Here is a 14,462-nt window from a genome sequence, read left to right as displayed (position 1 = left end):
TTGGCATACGTTTTGAGAAAAGCATAATGGGTACAACGCACCATCTCTTAGCTCTTGGATCGCTGCACCTACACAATAACTACTTGCGTCTACATGGAGTACTAATTTGGCATTTGGCGATGGGTGTACAAGTAACGTTGCATTTGCTAAATCACGTTTGCATTGTTGAAATGCTTCTCTCGCCTCATCATTCCAACTNTTCCGGACACATGTCGTATGTCGGTAGTGAATTCGCTGATGAAGCAAAGATACCGCGTCTGTTTCAGAGTAGTTTTGTCGGGCTTCTGCTGAAAAGCAAATGTGAGTGGTTTATGGTCGGTGAGTATTGTGCACTGACGGCCGTCGATAAGGTATTGAAAATACTTGACGGACTGGTACATGGCGAGCAACTCCCGATCGTATGTACTTTGCCTTTTTTGCGTTTCTGACATGCGTTTTGAGAAAAAACCTAATGGGTACAACGCACCATCTCTTAGCTCTTGGATCGCTGCACCTACACAATAACTACTTGCGTCTACATGGAGTACTAATTTGGCATTTGGCGATGGGTGTACAAGTAACGTTGCATTTGCTAAGTCATGTTTGCATTGTTGAAATGCTTCTCTCGCCTCATCATTCCAACTGATAGGCGTTTTATCTCGCTTTTTATTCCCTTTTATCAACTTGAGGAGTTTACCCTGTGACAAGGCAGCGTTCGGCAGCGGGCGACGATAAAAATTGAGCATAGCGACAAACTGTCTCAATTCGTGAGCTACAGTGGGCATTTTGAAATTGGCGATAGCTTCGACCTTGTCAGCTGGTGGAGAAATGCCATCTTGCATCACTTTGTAACCTAGGTTTTGAGAAATGGCATTTAGAAACGTTTATTTTTAGGTTGTTATCACGTAGCCGCTGAAGCACTTTGCGCAAGTGAGTCGCATGTTCTTACTCCATGTCTTAGAATGTATCGTTCATAAAGCGTTGAGACGTCTGACTCGCATTGCGCAAACCGAATGTCATTACATTAAACTCAAATATCCCGAAGTCGACTTGGAGAAGCTTTGTTCCCTAAGTTTTTATCGGAGTACCATTAGCTGCATACAGGCTGTGGTTTAAGTCTAACTTCTCGCTCTTTTGTGGTGGGACTACGGAGAAATCGTCGCCGGTGTCAATAAGGAAACGACGATTTGTTTTTCGATCATTTATGAAAAGACGACGACTTTCAGTTAAATTAGCTCTGTGCGTCGTCTCTGCTAACACAGCTTCCTTCAGTTTTCCGTCATGTCTAGCTTCTTGAACTGGCATGGTTCGACGCATTTTTTTGCTTTCACACCAAAACGCCAATGATATTTGCAAAACGGAAAACGTGGACGCGACTGGCTTTTGTCACGAGTTTTTGTACCTCTACTCTGATTGCGTGGTGCTCGAGAAACTTTGAGTTCGTCTATTTGAGCTTGTAGCTGTTGTATCTGCTTACCGAGTGTAGGCTCGCCACGTATGGCTGATACATTCGAAAAATTTAACATTTCCATCATTTGGTCCGCTTTCCGTGCCATGTCTGTTGAATTACCCGTGCCAATTGATATCACCGCACGTACATTATCAGGTAAGCGTTTAAGCCATAGCGATTTTAGAAGTTTATCTCCGGCCAATTCTCTCATCCGTTTCAGCAGTTAGTTTAGGCTTTAAGTCACCGAGTTCACTTTCTTTAATTAGCTTGCGTATTTTTCGCTAATCAGCGTCGGCATATTCAGCAATTTTTTCACTGCCTCGTATTTATTTGCTGCCGGCGCAAAGCAATGTCAGCAATTTGCATTATTGCCTCCGCATCTAAAACTATGTTCTCATTACCAACATAAAATACTTAGTTTCGTTTAAAATACCTAACTAAATTAAGTGCGTTCATACACGCGATTCTTTATTTGTCTTGACGCTTTGTAGCAACCCTGTGTTATTGTTTATTTAACCAAAAGAGATCGCGAATGTGAGTAATTGCGTATATTTTTATATTCTGAGTTATTTGTGGTAATTTTTTAGATTTTAGATGAGTGATCAAAAGAGAAAGCTTCTGGAAATATTTTACAAACTACCACGCGAGACAAGGTTTGCAGCGTGTCGCAAACTAAAAAATATTTTATTAGCGTTAAGACGCTCTTTATTGAGTAAATGAAATTACATTTCTGAATCTAAAAAGTTCTTACAAGCTATTTTATTAACTATTTAAGCTAAGTCAGCAAAATTGGTTTGTTTATTGTTCAATTGAAATTATTGGCAATCTAAAAGTGTCGTTGCACTTATTATTACTTCTTTATTGGCAATCTAAAAGTGTCGTTGCACTTATTATTACTTCTTTATTGACAAATTCTTTATTATTGTGCAATACGATGGTACAATGCACTGAAGTATTTTGTTAGGTGTAGCGTTACGCTGACCAGTCAACCTTAATTCGGTTTTCTGTTGGAGTGGAATGGCCAGGTGACGTAACTCCCCCTTCCCTTGATTGAAAACACTCCTGGGTTTTTGTATTTATATTTAATTCAATTGCTTTATGTTTGTTTGTAAAATGGACAAAAATTACGAACAAAGCTAAAGCAATTGCTGCAATGAATGAAATTATTAGCCAAATGTTGATTTGATATTTTTTCTTGTGGTAGGTAAGCTCTTCAATTTTTTTAGCGTTTTCAATTTGGGTAATGATTAATTCATCAAAAGCAGGTTCGAGGTGTGTATGATTAATATTCGATTCAAGGTAACGTATTACATATTTCTGTGTAAATGATTTATTTAAATTTTTATAAGTTTCGTTTTAATTTTAAGTTCACAATTATCGAATGAAATGAGATGAGTTCCTATTAAATATAAGGTTCTTTCGTTACATGTACTATTTATTTCGATTCCTTTTGTATTTTTTATAATTATTAAGCCTTTTTCAATTTCCATAATTTCTTCTTTACTATTTTTAATTTTCTTACAATTTTTCTTGATTACACATGAATTAGAAACTTTCAGATTCTTTTGATATAAATTTTTTGAATAAACATATCTAGTATTATTGATTTCTACAATATGTTCGCTTTTAAATTGTAGTTCCTCTAAATTTTTATTTGCACATGGTGTTATAAATACATGTTTTGCTGTAGTTACATTAGTCGGAATTTTAAGTGAAAATATAATGTTACCTGCGGAGGTGGCTGCTCCTAATTCAATGTTCTCTAACTTAAATATATCGATATTATATCTATTTATCTCTTCCGGGGTTAGAATGTTGCTGGACATTAAGTTTAGTCTAGCAGATGCTAAATTATTCTGAATGTGCTCTATGCTATTACTGAGTGTCCTAATCCTTAGCAGTATGTCTAGATATAGGAGTTGCCTATGGATTTCTCGATTTTCTTGTTGAATTGAATTAAATTTAAGGGCTATTTGTCTTCTATCTGATTCTATAGCTTTTTGGATGCTTTGGAATGTTTTGTTGAAATTATCGTTAATTTTTATATTCTTATTTAAGGTATCTATGGCAATATGGTTGTTCGTATCCATAACTTTGAGATGCTCCTCTATATTCTGTCTATCATCGTCGTCCATAGTTCCATACAACCATTTCATTGTTGTACCTAATATGTTAATTAATCCTCTTTTTTGTTTATGTGGTAATAGTGTGTAAAGTTTACTCCGTAATGTTGTGAATTCCTGAGTCAGAATTTGTTCTTTCTCGGTCAATTTAGAGTCTCTAGCTAAATTTTCTAGTGCGTCAATTATATTTTCTATTTCCTGCGGTCTGATTATGTGAAGGATGATGTCAAAATCTGTGATCACTTGTACGTTTTCAAGTTTTATTTCGGCGAGTCCGTCTTCGTTTTTGATGTCTTCAGTTATCATTGTTGCCGTTGCTCCCATTATCAGCATTACGAAAATTAGAGGCATTGATATCGATAGCACCTGAAAATTTTCCTGGTCTTTTAATGTTACTTGTATGGGTGTTTTGAAGTGGTAACTTTCTGTATCTGGGTTCGTGCTTATGTCTAACAGCTCTATAATTTCTCACGTGTCCACTGCTTCTATTTTCAGTATAACTCTCTCTTTTCGTATTCATTTTGTTAATGATTTTCTCTTTAGTCCCTTTTATCCTATCGTAGATTATTTTTTTATCAATTTTTCCTGAGGCTACGTCTGAAGGTGTTGCTTTCAGAGTTGAATGGATATTATTGTTATAGGTCTGAATACATTTGTACATCTTCTCTCTTGTTGATAAAGTTCGGGATTCTAGTTCTATGATTCTAAATTTTTCTCCTATCGTATTGTGAAACCTTTCGATGTCCGAGTTCCCTGTATGACTATTGGGTTTGGTAAAATGAACTTCGACACCTTCTTCTCTTAAAAAGTCCTTTACGTTTACGGAATTAAATTCATTATCAGTTATAAATAGTCTAGGCTTCCCTCTCATAGCGAAGTACATTCGTAAAGTTTCGACGAATGTGATGCTATTTTTGTCTTCTAAAAAGAGTGCTACTGCGAACTTAGAAAATTTATCAATGAAGGTCATGAAGTTGTGTTTTTTAATTGTGTAAGTATCTAGGTGTACTACTTCGTTAGTATCCTTGGGTGTTTCTGTTAAATGGAATTTCGGTTTTATTGGCTTCCTATCGTATTTAGTTTGGCAGCATATATCGCAATTGTTTATGAATTTGTGAATAAGCTGTTTTAGATTTTTATAGTATATGAGCCTTTTTAATCCTTCGTAGTTTTCATTGATGCCTGAATGGCCACTTTCTGTGAAGTGATAGTTTTTAATATATCTGAAGGCTTCATCTTCATCCCGCATGTCTTTGGCATGATGTGAGCATTTGAAGAATTTTATTCTTCCATTAAATAATTCTATCAATTTTTGTTGTACGGTATTATATTCACTATCAGGGAGTTCGGAAAAAATTCCTACCTTTCCTGATTTCAGGTATCTTCGGAAAATGTCAGACATAAAACCGCTATTTATATCATCTAGGCTGATAAATATTTTCCTTTTCCTGTCGATTATTTCTATCTCTTGATTCTTATGCTCGGTTAAAATTATCTGGGTATGGAAACGGTTGACCACTGTATCCAGAACGGGAAAGTGATCATTGATTTCCTCTTCTTGGGAATGTATTGTTGCACAAGTGCTTATGTTGTCTATGTTATCCTCTACCTGTTCATTTGATTTTGCTAAGTAGATTTCACCTGTATCATTATTTATTCTACTTAGGAAATCGGCTAGGGTATTTTCTTTACCTTTAATGTAGCCGATATTGATATCGTATTCGCCTAGTTTAAGTATCCACCTTTGCAACCTTGGATTGATATCCTTCCCTTTGTATTTTGTCTGTAGCCACTTGAGTGGTTGATGGTCGGTCAGTAAGTCAAAATTCCTACCATAGACATAGGGCCTAAAATAGTTAACTGCCCATACTATAGCAAGAAGTTCTTTTTCTGTGGTTGAGTACTTTTTTTCATGCTCATTCAAGGTTCTACTTGCGTAGCATATTGGATGTCCTGCTTGCATCAGTGCACCCCCTATGGCATAATCACTCGCATCTGTGACGATTTCAAATTTCTTTTTGAAGTCCGGGTACTTCAGCACCGGTGGAGAGGTTAGTAACCTTTTTAATTTATAAAAGGCATCCATGTATTGTGTATCATGGACGTTTACTTTCACATCCTTCTTTAGATACTTCGTCATAGCTTGAGCTATTTTAGCGTAATTTTTTATGAATTTACGGTAGTATCCAGTTGCTCCTAGAAAGGATTTTATCTGTTTTGCTGTTTGCGGCAGCTTGAGTTTTTGAATTGCCTCCACTTTGGTGGGGTTTGGCTTGACTCCTTCTGTGGTCAAGATGTGTCCTAAATATTCTGTGCTTGTAGCGAAGAAGTTACATTTATCGATTTGAATTCTAAGGTTGTGCTGTCTTAATCGATTGAAGATTTTTCTTATATTCTCCATGTGTTCTTCAGCGGTTGTGCTAAATATAAGGATATCGTCTAAGTAAACGACGCAAATTTTATTAATGTAGTCTCTTAAGACTGAATTCATTAGCCGTTGGAAAGTGGCTGGGGCATTTTTCAATCCGAAGGGCATACGAACAAACTCGTAGTGTCCTAGTGGTGTGGAAAATGCGGTTTTCGCCCTGTCTTCTTCTTTAATAAGAATCTGGTGAAAACCCTTGGCCAAGTCCAATGTTGTAAAATATTGGGCTCTTCCCAATTTCTCTAGTATATTTTCAATATTTGGTATGGGAAATTTGTCGCTGACCGTAATGTCGTTCAAAGCTCTATAGTCTATAACGATGCGCCATTTCTTTTTGCCGGATTTGTCCACTTTTTTTGGGACGATCCATAGTGGAGAGTTATAAGGTGAACAACTTTCCCTAATGATACCATGTTCTAACATCTCTTTCATTTGATTGTTTATTTCTTCTTCGTGGATTTGAGGGTAGCGATAAATTTTAGAATATACGGGCCTATCAGTTGTTGTGATGATTTCGTGTTTTACCTCATGTGTATGCGAAAGTCTTTGTCCTTCCTGAAAAAATAAGTCACCATTGTCGTCTACAATTGTCTGTAATAATCCTCTAACTTCATCATTCATATCTTCACGTAATAGTTTTTGCATAAAAGTGTTATCTATCTGTGTGGTCTCGAGTGTGTGTATATCCTCGTAACTATGTGGACAAGTACCTACAAATTTAATCCTTACATTGTGGATTTCGATGTATTCGTCTTTAAGGTTAATGATTGCGTCCATTGGTCTAAGTATATTTTGTCCTAGTATCCCGTCGAATTTTTTGTCCTTTAGGTTTGTCAATTTCCAACTCATAAAGTTATTTTCGTTAAATTCTGTTGGTAAGGGTGTGATAATTTCTGTATTCACTCCTACATTTCCGTCTAACGTTCTAAAAATCAGAGGTTTTGTGAGCTTTTGTCGTTTATAGTTTGGAAGTTTGTCTTCCCCAAGGAGAGATGTGTTCGATCCTGTGTCGATTAGGCATACTATCTCATCCTTGCCTATGTTTAATCTAACTAGCGGTAAGTTATGGTGTTGGCCGGAGACCGAAAATTTTCACCCTCTTCGTGAGTGGCTTCTATGTTATCTACTTCCATGGGTTCAGTTTTATGTACACCTGAATTTCTACTTGTGGTATTACTTTGGAATCGCCTACTCTGTTGAGAATTTCGGTTGAACTGTCCAGAATTAGCCTTCGCCTGTTTGAATTGCCCTGAAGGGTTGGAGCTACTTGCTGGTCCCTGATTACTGGTATTCTGCATATATCCTGGCTGAGAAGTATTTTGTGTTGAATCGTATTGTCTATTATTCGAAGCGAATCTATTTGACCTATTATTTCTGTGGTCGTATTTCCTAATCATACCTGTCTCTTCTAGCAAGTAAAATGCATCTCTAAGGGAATTTTTATTCCTACTGTAAACTATACTTGCTAAGTTAGGATCTATTCCATTCAAAAACGTTTTCAGGATTATTGATTCATTTACACTTGGTGAAAACTCGACAGGCTTATTATTGTCCAGGTCATATTTAGTGTTAAGTTTATCTAGTACATTTCTTAAATTATGATAATAATCATTACATTATTCTTGGTACTTATGGCTTGATGGTATAAATTATGATAGGTTTCCTTGATACCAAAGTTCCTTATTAGTTCCTCTCTTATCGTGGTCCACGATGGCGATTGTCCCAATGTTCGTATTGCATTTAACGCCGCTCCCTGGATTTTTGTTCTGATATACCGTTGGAATATGAATTCCTGTAAGGGTCGATTCTCGTTGAACAGTGGAAGGATTAATTCGACTTCCCTTATAAATGCTGAGAGATCGTACGATTTATCGCCTCTGAACTCTTTTATGCGAGACGCTTCTTTAATGAGCTCTGTTACCGCTATTGTCAAAGGTTGATTGTTTTCGGTCATATTGATTTTATTTTTTTTTTTTTTTTTTTTGGTCTGATATTATATCCTTGAATTTGTATTATTTGGAGATCTTCTTTGCTTTTTATTTCACTTGCTTCCTTTTTTTTTATTTCACTTGCTTCCTTGACGTTGGTATTTCGCTTCCTTCTTTGATGTTGATATTTCACTTGTTTCCTTGATGTTGATATTTCACTTGTTTCCTTTAGTTTTGAAGGATTTACACAATATGCGGTTTTTAAACCGTTTTCGTATTTAACTTCGTTTAATACGGAAGTTTTTAAAGTTCTATTTTTTTCACGATTGTATATGACTAATTCTTAAGAATTTAGTCCTTTTTACTTTTAACTAATTTTCAACTTAAGTTAAAACCGGTTCTATATCAATTCTTTTGAATTGATTTCCGAGATTTATTTAAGGGAATTCTTTAGAATTCACTTTTCATTGAATTTCACAGTTCTTTAGAATTGTGTGGGTGGAGTCCTTCAGGATCTTCCCGGTTACTCAGTTTGTGATTATTTTGATAATTCACTTCACTTTAAGGAATTCTTTAGAATTCACTTTTCTTTGAGTTTCACAACGGTCCTTAAGGGTGCCGTTTTAGGTTCTATCAATTCTTCGGAATTGATTTCCGTAGACTGCGCCAGACAAGGTTTGCAGCGTGTCGCAAACTAAAAAAATATTTTATTAGCGTTAAGACGCTCTTTATTGAGTAAATGAAATTACATTTCTGAATCTAAAAAGTTCTTACAAGCTATTTTATTAACTATTTAAGCTAAGTCAGCAAAATTGGTTTGTTTATTGTTCAATTGAAATTATTGNTAAGACGCTCTTTATTGAGTAAATGAAATTACATTTCTGAATCTAAAAAGTTCTTACAATCTATTTTATTACCTATTTAAGCTAAGTCAGCAAAATTGGTTTGTTTATTGTTCAATTGAAATTATTGGCAATCTAAAAGTGTCGTTGCACTTATTATTACTTCTTTATTGGCAATCTAAAAATGTCGTTGCACTTATTATTACTTCTTTATTGACAAATTCTTTATTATTGTGCAATACGATGGTACAATGCACTGTGTTAGGTGTAGCGTTACGCTGACCAGTCAACCTCAATTCGGTTTTCTGTTGGAGTGGAATGGCCAGGTGACGTAACTCGCGCGATTATTAAAAACAAAAACGTCCAAACACAATGACATATCAGTTATGGGACAATACTTTTTTCGATTATTATCGATAAAATTAGAGCCGACACTGATTTGTTCGTGATTTGGTTCTTGGTTTAAGATAAACTACGTACTTCCAACTTAATTTACTGAGAGACTTTACAAGGCGAAATTACTTAGTTTGTACTTAATTTATGCGTAAATTAAGATTGACCTCTAAATTACGCCAATGGGAACATAGTTTAATGAACTGATCACATAATGATACTTCGTGTCATCGGTTTTTACATGTGAAATTGCAAAATTGGGATCCATCTGGATACAATATAACTCGGACCTTTGCTTGCAGAATGCAGGCGGTCTAATGCTGATGTGCTGTAACCAGTGTTGCCGTTTTAGCCCTTTGGTGACTAGATTTGACATAAATTTAAAATTGCCCCTAGCCGTTTTTTAGACCTTTGGAGAATTTATTCATACTTGGCATGAAAAAGTTGTATACGCTTAATTTGATCTCATATTTTTTTCATTTATGTAAGAGATGAATTTTTAAACTAAGAAAGACATATATATCTACATATTGTCGTTTAAATTACAAAACCGCGTGTCGGCATTCTGCAAAACCGCGTAACTGACATTGGCTGCCAAAAATTGGATTTGCTCACACATGCTCTTGGCTCAATCCTTATCCATTCGTCCTGAAATATACTAGCCAGAAATGCGATTGCTTTATAAAAAAGGGAACCATTTTGAAATATGAGTGTTTTTACGCTCTAGAAAATAATTTCTACAACTTCACATACGCCGTTTTTCATTTTGCTGATACGCGGTTTTGCATTTTGTTGATACGCGGTTTTGCACTTTAAACGACGATGTATATATTATATGTTCTTTACGTTTTTATACATACATACTCCAAAAGTGTTAGGGCTGTTAACTTATCTATTAACGATTTAACTATAGTTTAAAATAGATAAGTTTACGGCTTAAGGCTTAATTATTACGCTTAATTTGTTACATTTTATGATTGTACCAGCATGCTGGTGTCATGAGTGGTGAAATTAGCTGAATTTTCTAAGCAATAAGCATTTTAGCAGAAATTTCTTGTACTATATGAGTCAAAGACGTGTTCGTGGAAGATTAATTTCACGGTATTGCAGTTGTGAATTAAAAAGAAAAACAATGTTTAACAAAATTGTAGAAAAATTGTTAAATTTCGGCTCTAATCATTTCGATCATTCCTCGACCTCATTTGTAAAGAAATAAATATTGTACCAGCATGCTGGTAAATTATATGATTCCAGCTTGATGGTACAATCACTTGATGGAGCCAACAAGCTGGTGTCGTATATTTCCCCTTTTATACAAAAATGCTTTTGGTTGGATAAAATATTAGCTTTTTTTCAGAGTTCATTGTTTTTCTATGCCATTACTTACTGAAAATGTTTATATATGTATATGTAAGTAACAAATTTTAGCTACCATTTTTAGCCACAGCGACTTTTTTTAGCTCTTTTTCAGCCCTTATTTTAAAGGAATTTGGCTACCACTAAAAAGATTCGCGGCAACACTGGCTGTAACTCACCGGTAAAACGATTTTCTTCCGACGTGTGGGCTATCCCTGTGGTATTATCCTGTTCTTCTTCAGACATCCTTGCAGAAAAAAACCACGTCAGCGACGCAGTGCACGGCTAGCTCTTCTTCACGCTACAAAACGTATATATTTTTTTGTTCAAGTGGCCGATGCCGTCACGTGCTCTTCGAACCTTCGCGAATTCCTTGTGTCGGGGTCACCAATGTGGGGAGCTCCTGGCTCGTCACGGTGTTAGCGCTGGTCCCACTACCGAGTTCCTAACGCCACTTGGTATGTCAGTAAATGTTTACACACCGGTTGTGTTTTTGCTCAGCAAACTCTTCAGTAGCTTTTATTAAATTATTGCTATTACAAAATTAAGTAGCAAATAATCTATATCTTCGCGAGGTGAGTAGCACTCGTATACACGTTTTTCGAATGGTTACAAGGAAAGCGTAAAAAGGAAAAGAAATATCTATATCTTCGCGAGGTGAGTAACACTCGTATACACATTTTTCGAATGGTTACCAAGAAAGCGTAAAAAGGAAAAGAATAGAAAGGTAATTAGGTATCTACATTCTAGAATGTTTTAAGAAAACGAATGTCAATTTGAAAATGAAATATCATTAAAACAGTGTTACCAGATTTTCAATACACGTATATCTCAAACTAAATTTTAATACCTAATAGTAGGGTGACTAACTTTTTTGCCGCCACATATGTGTTTATTTCCACCACTTCCATGAACCAATTGGAACAGATCTGACCGGTTAAGAAGCAGCAATTTGTAATAGCAATTGAGAAAAAAGTGTGTCACGTCCGTAATTTTGAAGTTTGCTATTTCTGTTTTGCTTCTTTCTTTATGTGTATTTTGTCGGTGGTTTATCTCAGTGATTTTTAAGCGATTTTCAATAAAGTTTTTTTGCAAATTTAATTAAAATTAAGTGCGCGGTGATTGGATGAAAAAACACGTACAAAAATAATAAATTGGTTAGAAAAAACATGTGCTACAAGATTGCTTGCATTTTTTCCTTTATGCTTCGTCTTAGAATATATCGTTCATAAAGCGTTGAGACGTCTGACTCGCATTGCGCAAACCGAATGTCATTACATTAAACTCAAATATCCCGAAGTCGACTTGGAGAAGCTTTGTCCCCTAAGTTTTTATCGGAGTACCATTAGCTGCATACAGGCTGTGGTTTAAGTCTAACTTCTCGCACTTTTGTGGTAGGACTACGGAGAAATCGTCGCCGGTGTCAATAAGGAAACGACGATTTGTTTTTCGATCATTTATGAAAAGACGACGACTTTCAGTTAAATTAGCTCTGTGCGTCGTCTCTGCTAACACAGCTTCCTTCAGTTTTCCGTCATGTCTAGCTTCTTGAACTGGCATGGTTCGACGCATTTTTTTGCTTTCACACCAAAACGCCAATGATATTTTCAAAACGGAAAACGTGGACGCGACTGGCTTTTGTCACGAGTTTTTGTACCTCTACTCTGATTGCGTGGTGCTCGAGAAACTTTGAGTTCGTCTATTTGAGCTTGTAGCTGTTGTATCTGCTTACCGAGTGTAGGCTCGCCACGTATGGCTGATACATTCGAAAAATTTAACATTTCCATCATTTGGTCCGCTTGCCGTGCCATGTCTGTTGAATTACCCGTGCCAATTGATATCACCGCACGTACATTATCAGGTAAGCGTTCGAGCCATAGCGATTTTAGAAGTTTATCTCCGGCCAATTCTCTCATCCGTTTCAGCAGTTAGTTTAGGCTTTAAGTCACCGAGTTCACTTTCTTTAATTAGCTTGCGTATTTTTCGCTAATCAGCGTCGGCATATTCAGCAATTTTTTCACTGCCTCGTATTTATTTGCTGCCGGCGCAAAGCAATGTCAGCAATTTGCATTATTGCCTCCGCATCTAAAACTATGTTCACATTACCAACATAAAATACTTAGTTTCGCTTAAAATACCTCACTAAATTAAGTGCGTTCATACACGCGATTCTTTATTTGTCTTGACAGCTTTGTAGCAACCCTGTGTTATTGTTTATTTAACCAAAACAGATCGCGAATGTGAGTAATTGCGTATATTTTTATATTCTGAGTTGTTTGTGGTAATTTTTTAGATTTTAGATGAGTGATCAAAAGAGAAAGCTTCTGGAAATATTTTACGAACTACCACGCGCGATTATTAAAAGCAAAAACGTCCAAACACATTGACATATCAGTTATGGGACAATACTTTTTTCGATTATTATCGATAAAATTAGAGCCGACACTGATTTGTTCGTGATTTGGCTCTTGGTTTAAGATAAACTACGCACTTCCAGCTTAATTTACTGAGAGACTTTACAAGGCGAAATTACTTAGTTTGTACTTAATTTATGCGTAAATTAAGATTGACCTCTAAATTACGCCAATGGCAACATAGTTTAATGAACTGATCACATAATGATACTTCGTGTCATCGGTTTTTACTTGTGAAATTGCAAAATTGGGTTCCATCCGGATACAATATAACTCGGACCTTTGCTTGCAGAATGCAGGCGGTCTATTGCTGATGTGCTGTAACCAGTGTTGCCGTTTTAGCCCTTTGGTGGCTACCACATACTTTTTTTGGCCACATAAATTTAAAATTGCCCCTAGCCCTTTTTTTAGACCTTTGGAGAATTTATTCATACTTGGCATGAAAAAGTTGTATACGCTTAATTTGATCTGCTCTTGGCTCAATCCTTATCCATTCGTCCTGAGATATACTAGCCAGAAATGCGATTGCTTTATAAAAAAGGGAACCATTTTGAAATATGAGTGTTTTTACGCTCTAGAAAATAATTTCTACAACTTCACATACGCCGTTTTTCATTTTGCTGATACGCGGTTTTGCATTTTGTTGATACGCGGTTTTGCACTTTAAACGACGATGTATATATTATATGTTCTTTACGTTTTTATACATACATACTCCAAAAGTGTTAGGGCTGTTAACTTATCTATTAACGATTTAACTATAGTTTAAAATAGATAAGTTTACGGCTTAAGGCTTAATTATTACGCTTAATTTGTTACATTTTATGATTGTACCAGCATGCTGGTGTCATGAGTGGTGAAATTAGCTGAATTTTCTAAGCAATAAGCATTTTAGCAGAAATTTCTTGTACTATATGAGTCAAAGACGTGTTCGTGGAAGATTAATTTCACGGTATTGCAGTTGTGAATTAAAAAGAAAAACAATGTTTAACAAAATTGTAGAAAAATTGTTAAATTTCGGCTCTAATCATTTCGATCATTCCTCGACCTCATTTGTAAAGAAATAAATATTGTACCAGCATGCTGGTAAATTATATGATTCCAGCTTGATGGTACAATCACTTGATGGAGCCAACAAGCTGGTGTCGTATATTTCCCCTTTTATACAAAAATGCTTTTGGTTGGATAAAATATTAGCTTTTTTTCAGAGTTCATTGTTTTTCTATGCCATTACTTACTGAAAATGTTTATATATGTATATGTAAGTAACAAATTTTAGCTACCATTTTTAGCCACAGCGACTTTTTTTAGCTCTTTTTCAGCCCTTATTTTAAAGGAATTTGGCTACCACTAAAAAGATTCGCGGCAACACTGGCTGTAACTCACCGGTAAAACGATTTTCTTCCGACGTGTGGGCTATCCCTGTGGTATTATCCTGTTCTTCTTCAGACATCCTTGCAGAAAAAAACCACGTCAGCGACGCAGTGCACGGCTAGCTCTTCTTCACGCTACAAAACGTATATATTTTTTTGTTCAAGTGGCCGATGCCGTC

The 14,462-nt window shown here is 35.9% G+C and overlaps 1 protein-coding gene across 1 annotated transcript; it reads right to left on the bottom strand.

Annotated features, from left to right (window-relative positions):
- Window positions 1-1,247: 1,247 nt before the first annotated feature.
- LOC108368379 (uncharacterized) lies at window positions 1,248-1,640 on the bottom strand. The gene has a single exon (XM_017623226.1). It carries the CDS (start codon window positions 1,638-1,640, stop codon window positions 1,248-1,250), a length of 393 nt encoding a protein of 130 aa, XP_017478715.1.
- Between the last annotated feature and the right edge of the window lie 12,822 nt (window positions 1,641-14,462).

Source organism: Rhagoletis zephyria, unplaced genomic scaffold (assembly GCF_001687245.7).
Source record: "Rhagoletis zephyria isolate East Lansing unplaced genomic scaffold, Rhagoletis_zephyria_1.1 Rzeph_scaffold_03095, whole genome shotgun sequence".
Classification (NCBI taxonomy): domain Eukaryota; kingdom Metazoa; phylum Arthropoda; class Insecta; order Diptera; family Tephritidae; genus Rhagoletis; species Rhagoletis zephyria.
This window is presented reverse-complemented; position numbering and strand designations above follow the sequence as displayed.

Bases quoted from the DNA above. Each gene is read 5' to 3' on its own strand.
- LOC108368379 (XM_017623226.1), bottom strand. From the start codon at position 1,640: ATGAGAGAATTGGCCGGAGATAAACTTCTAAAATCGCTATGGCTTAAA.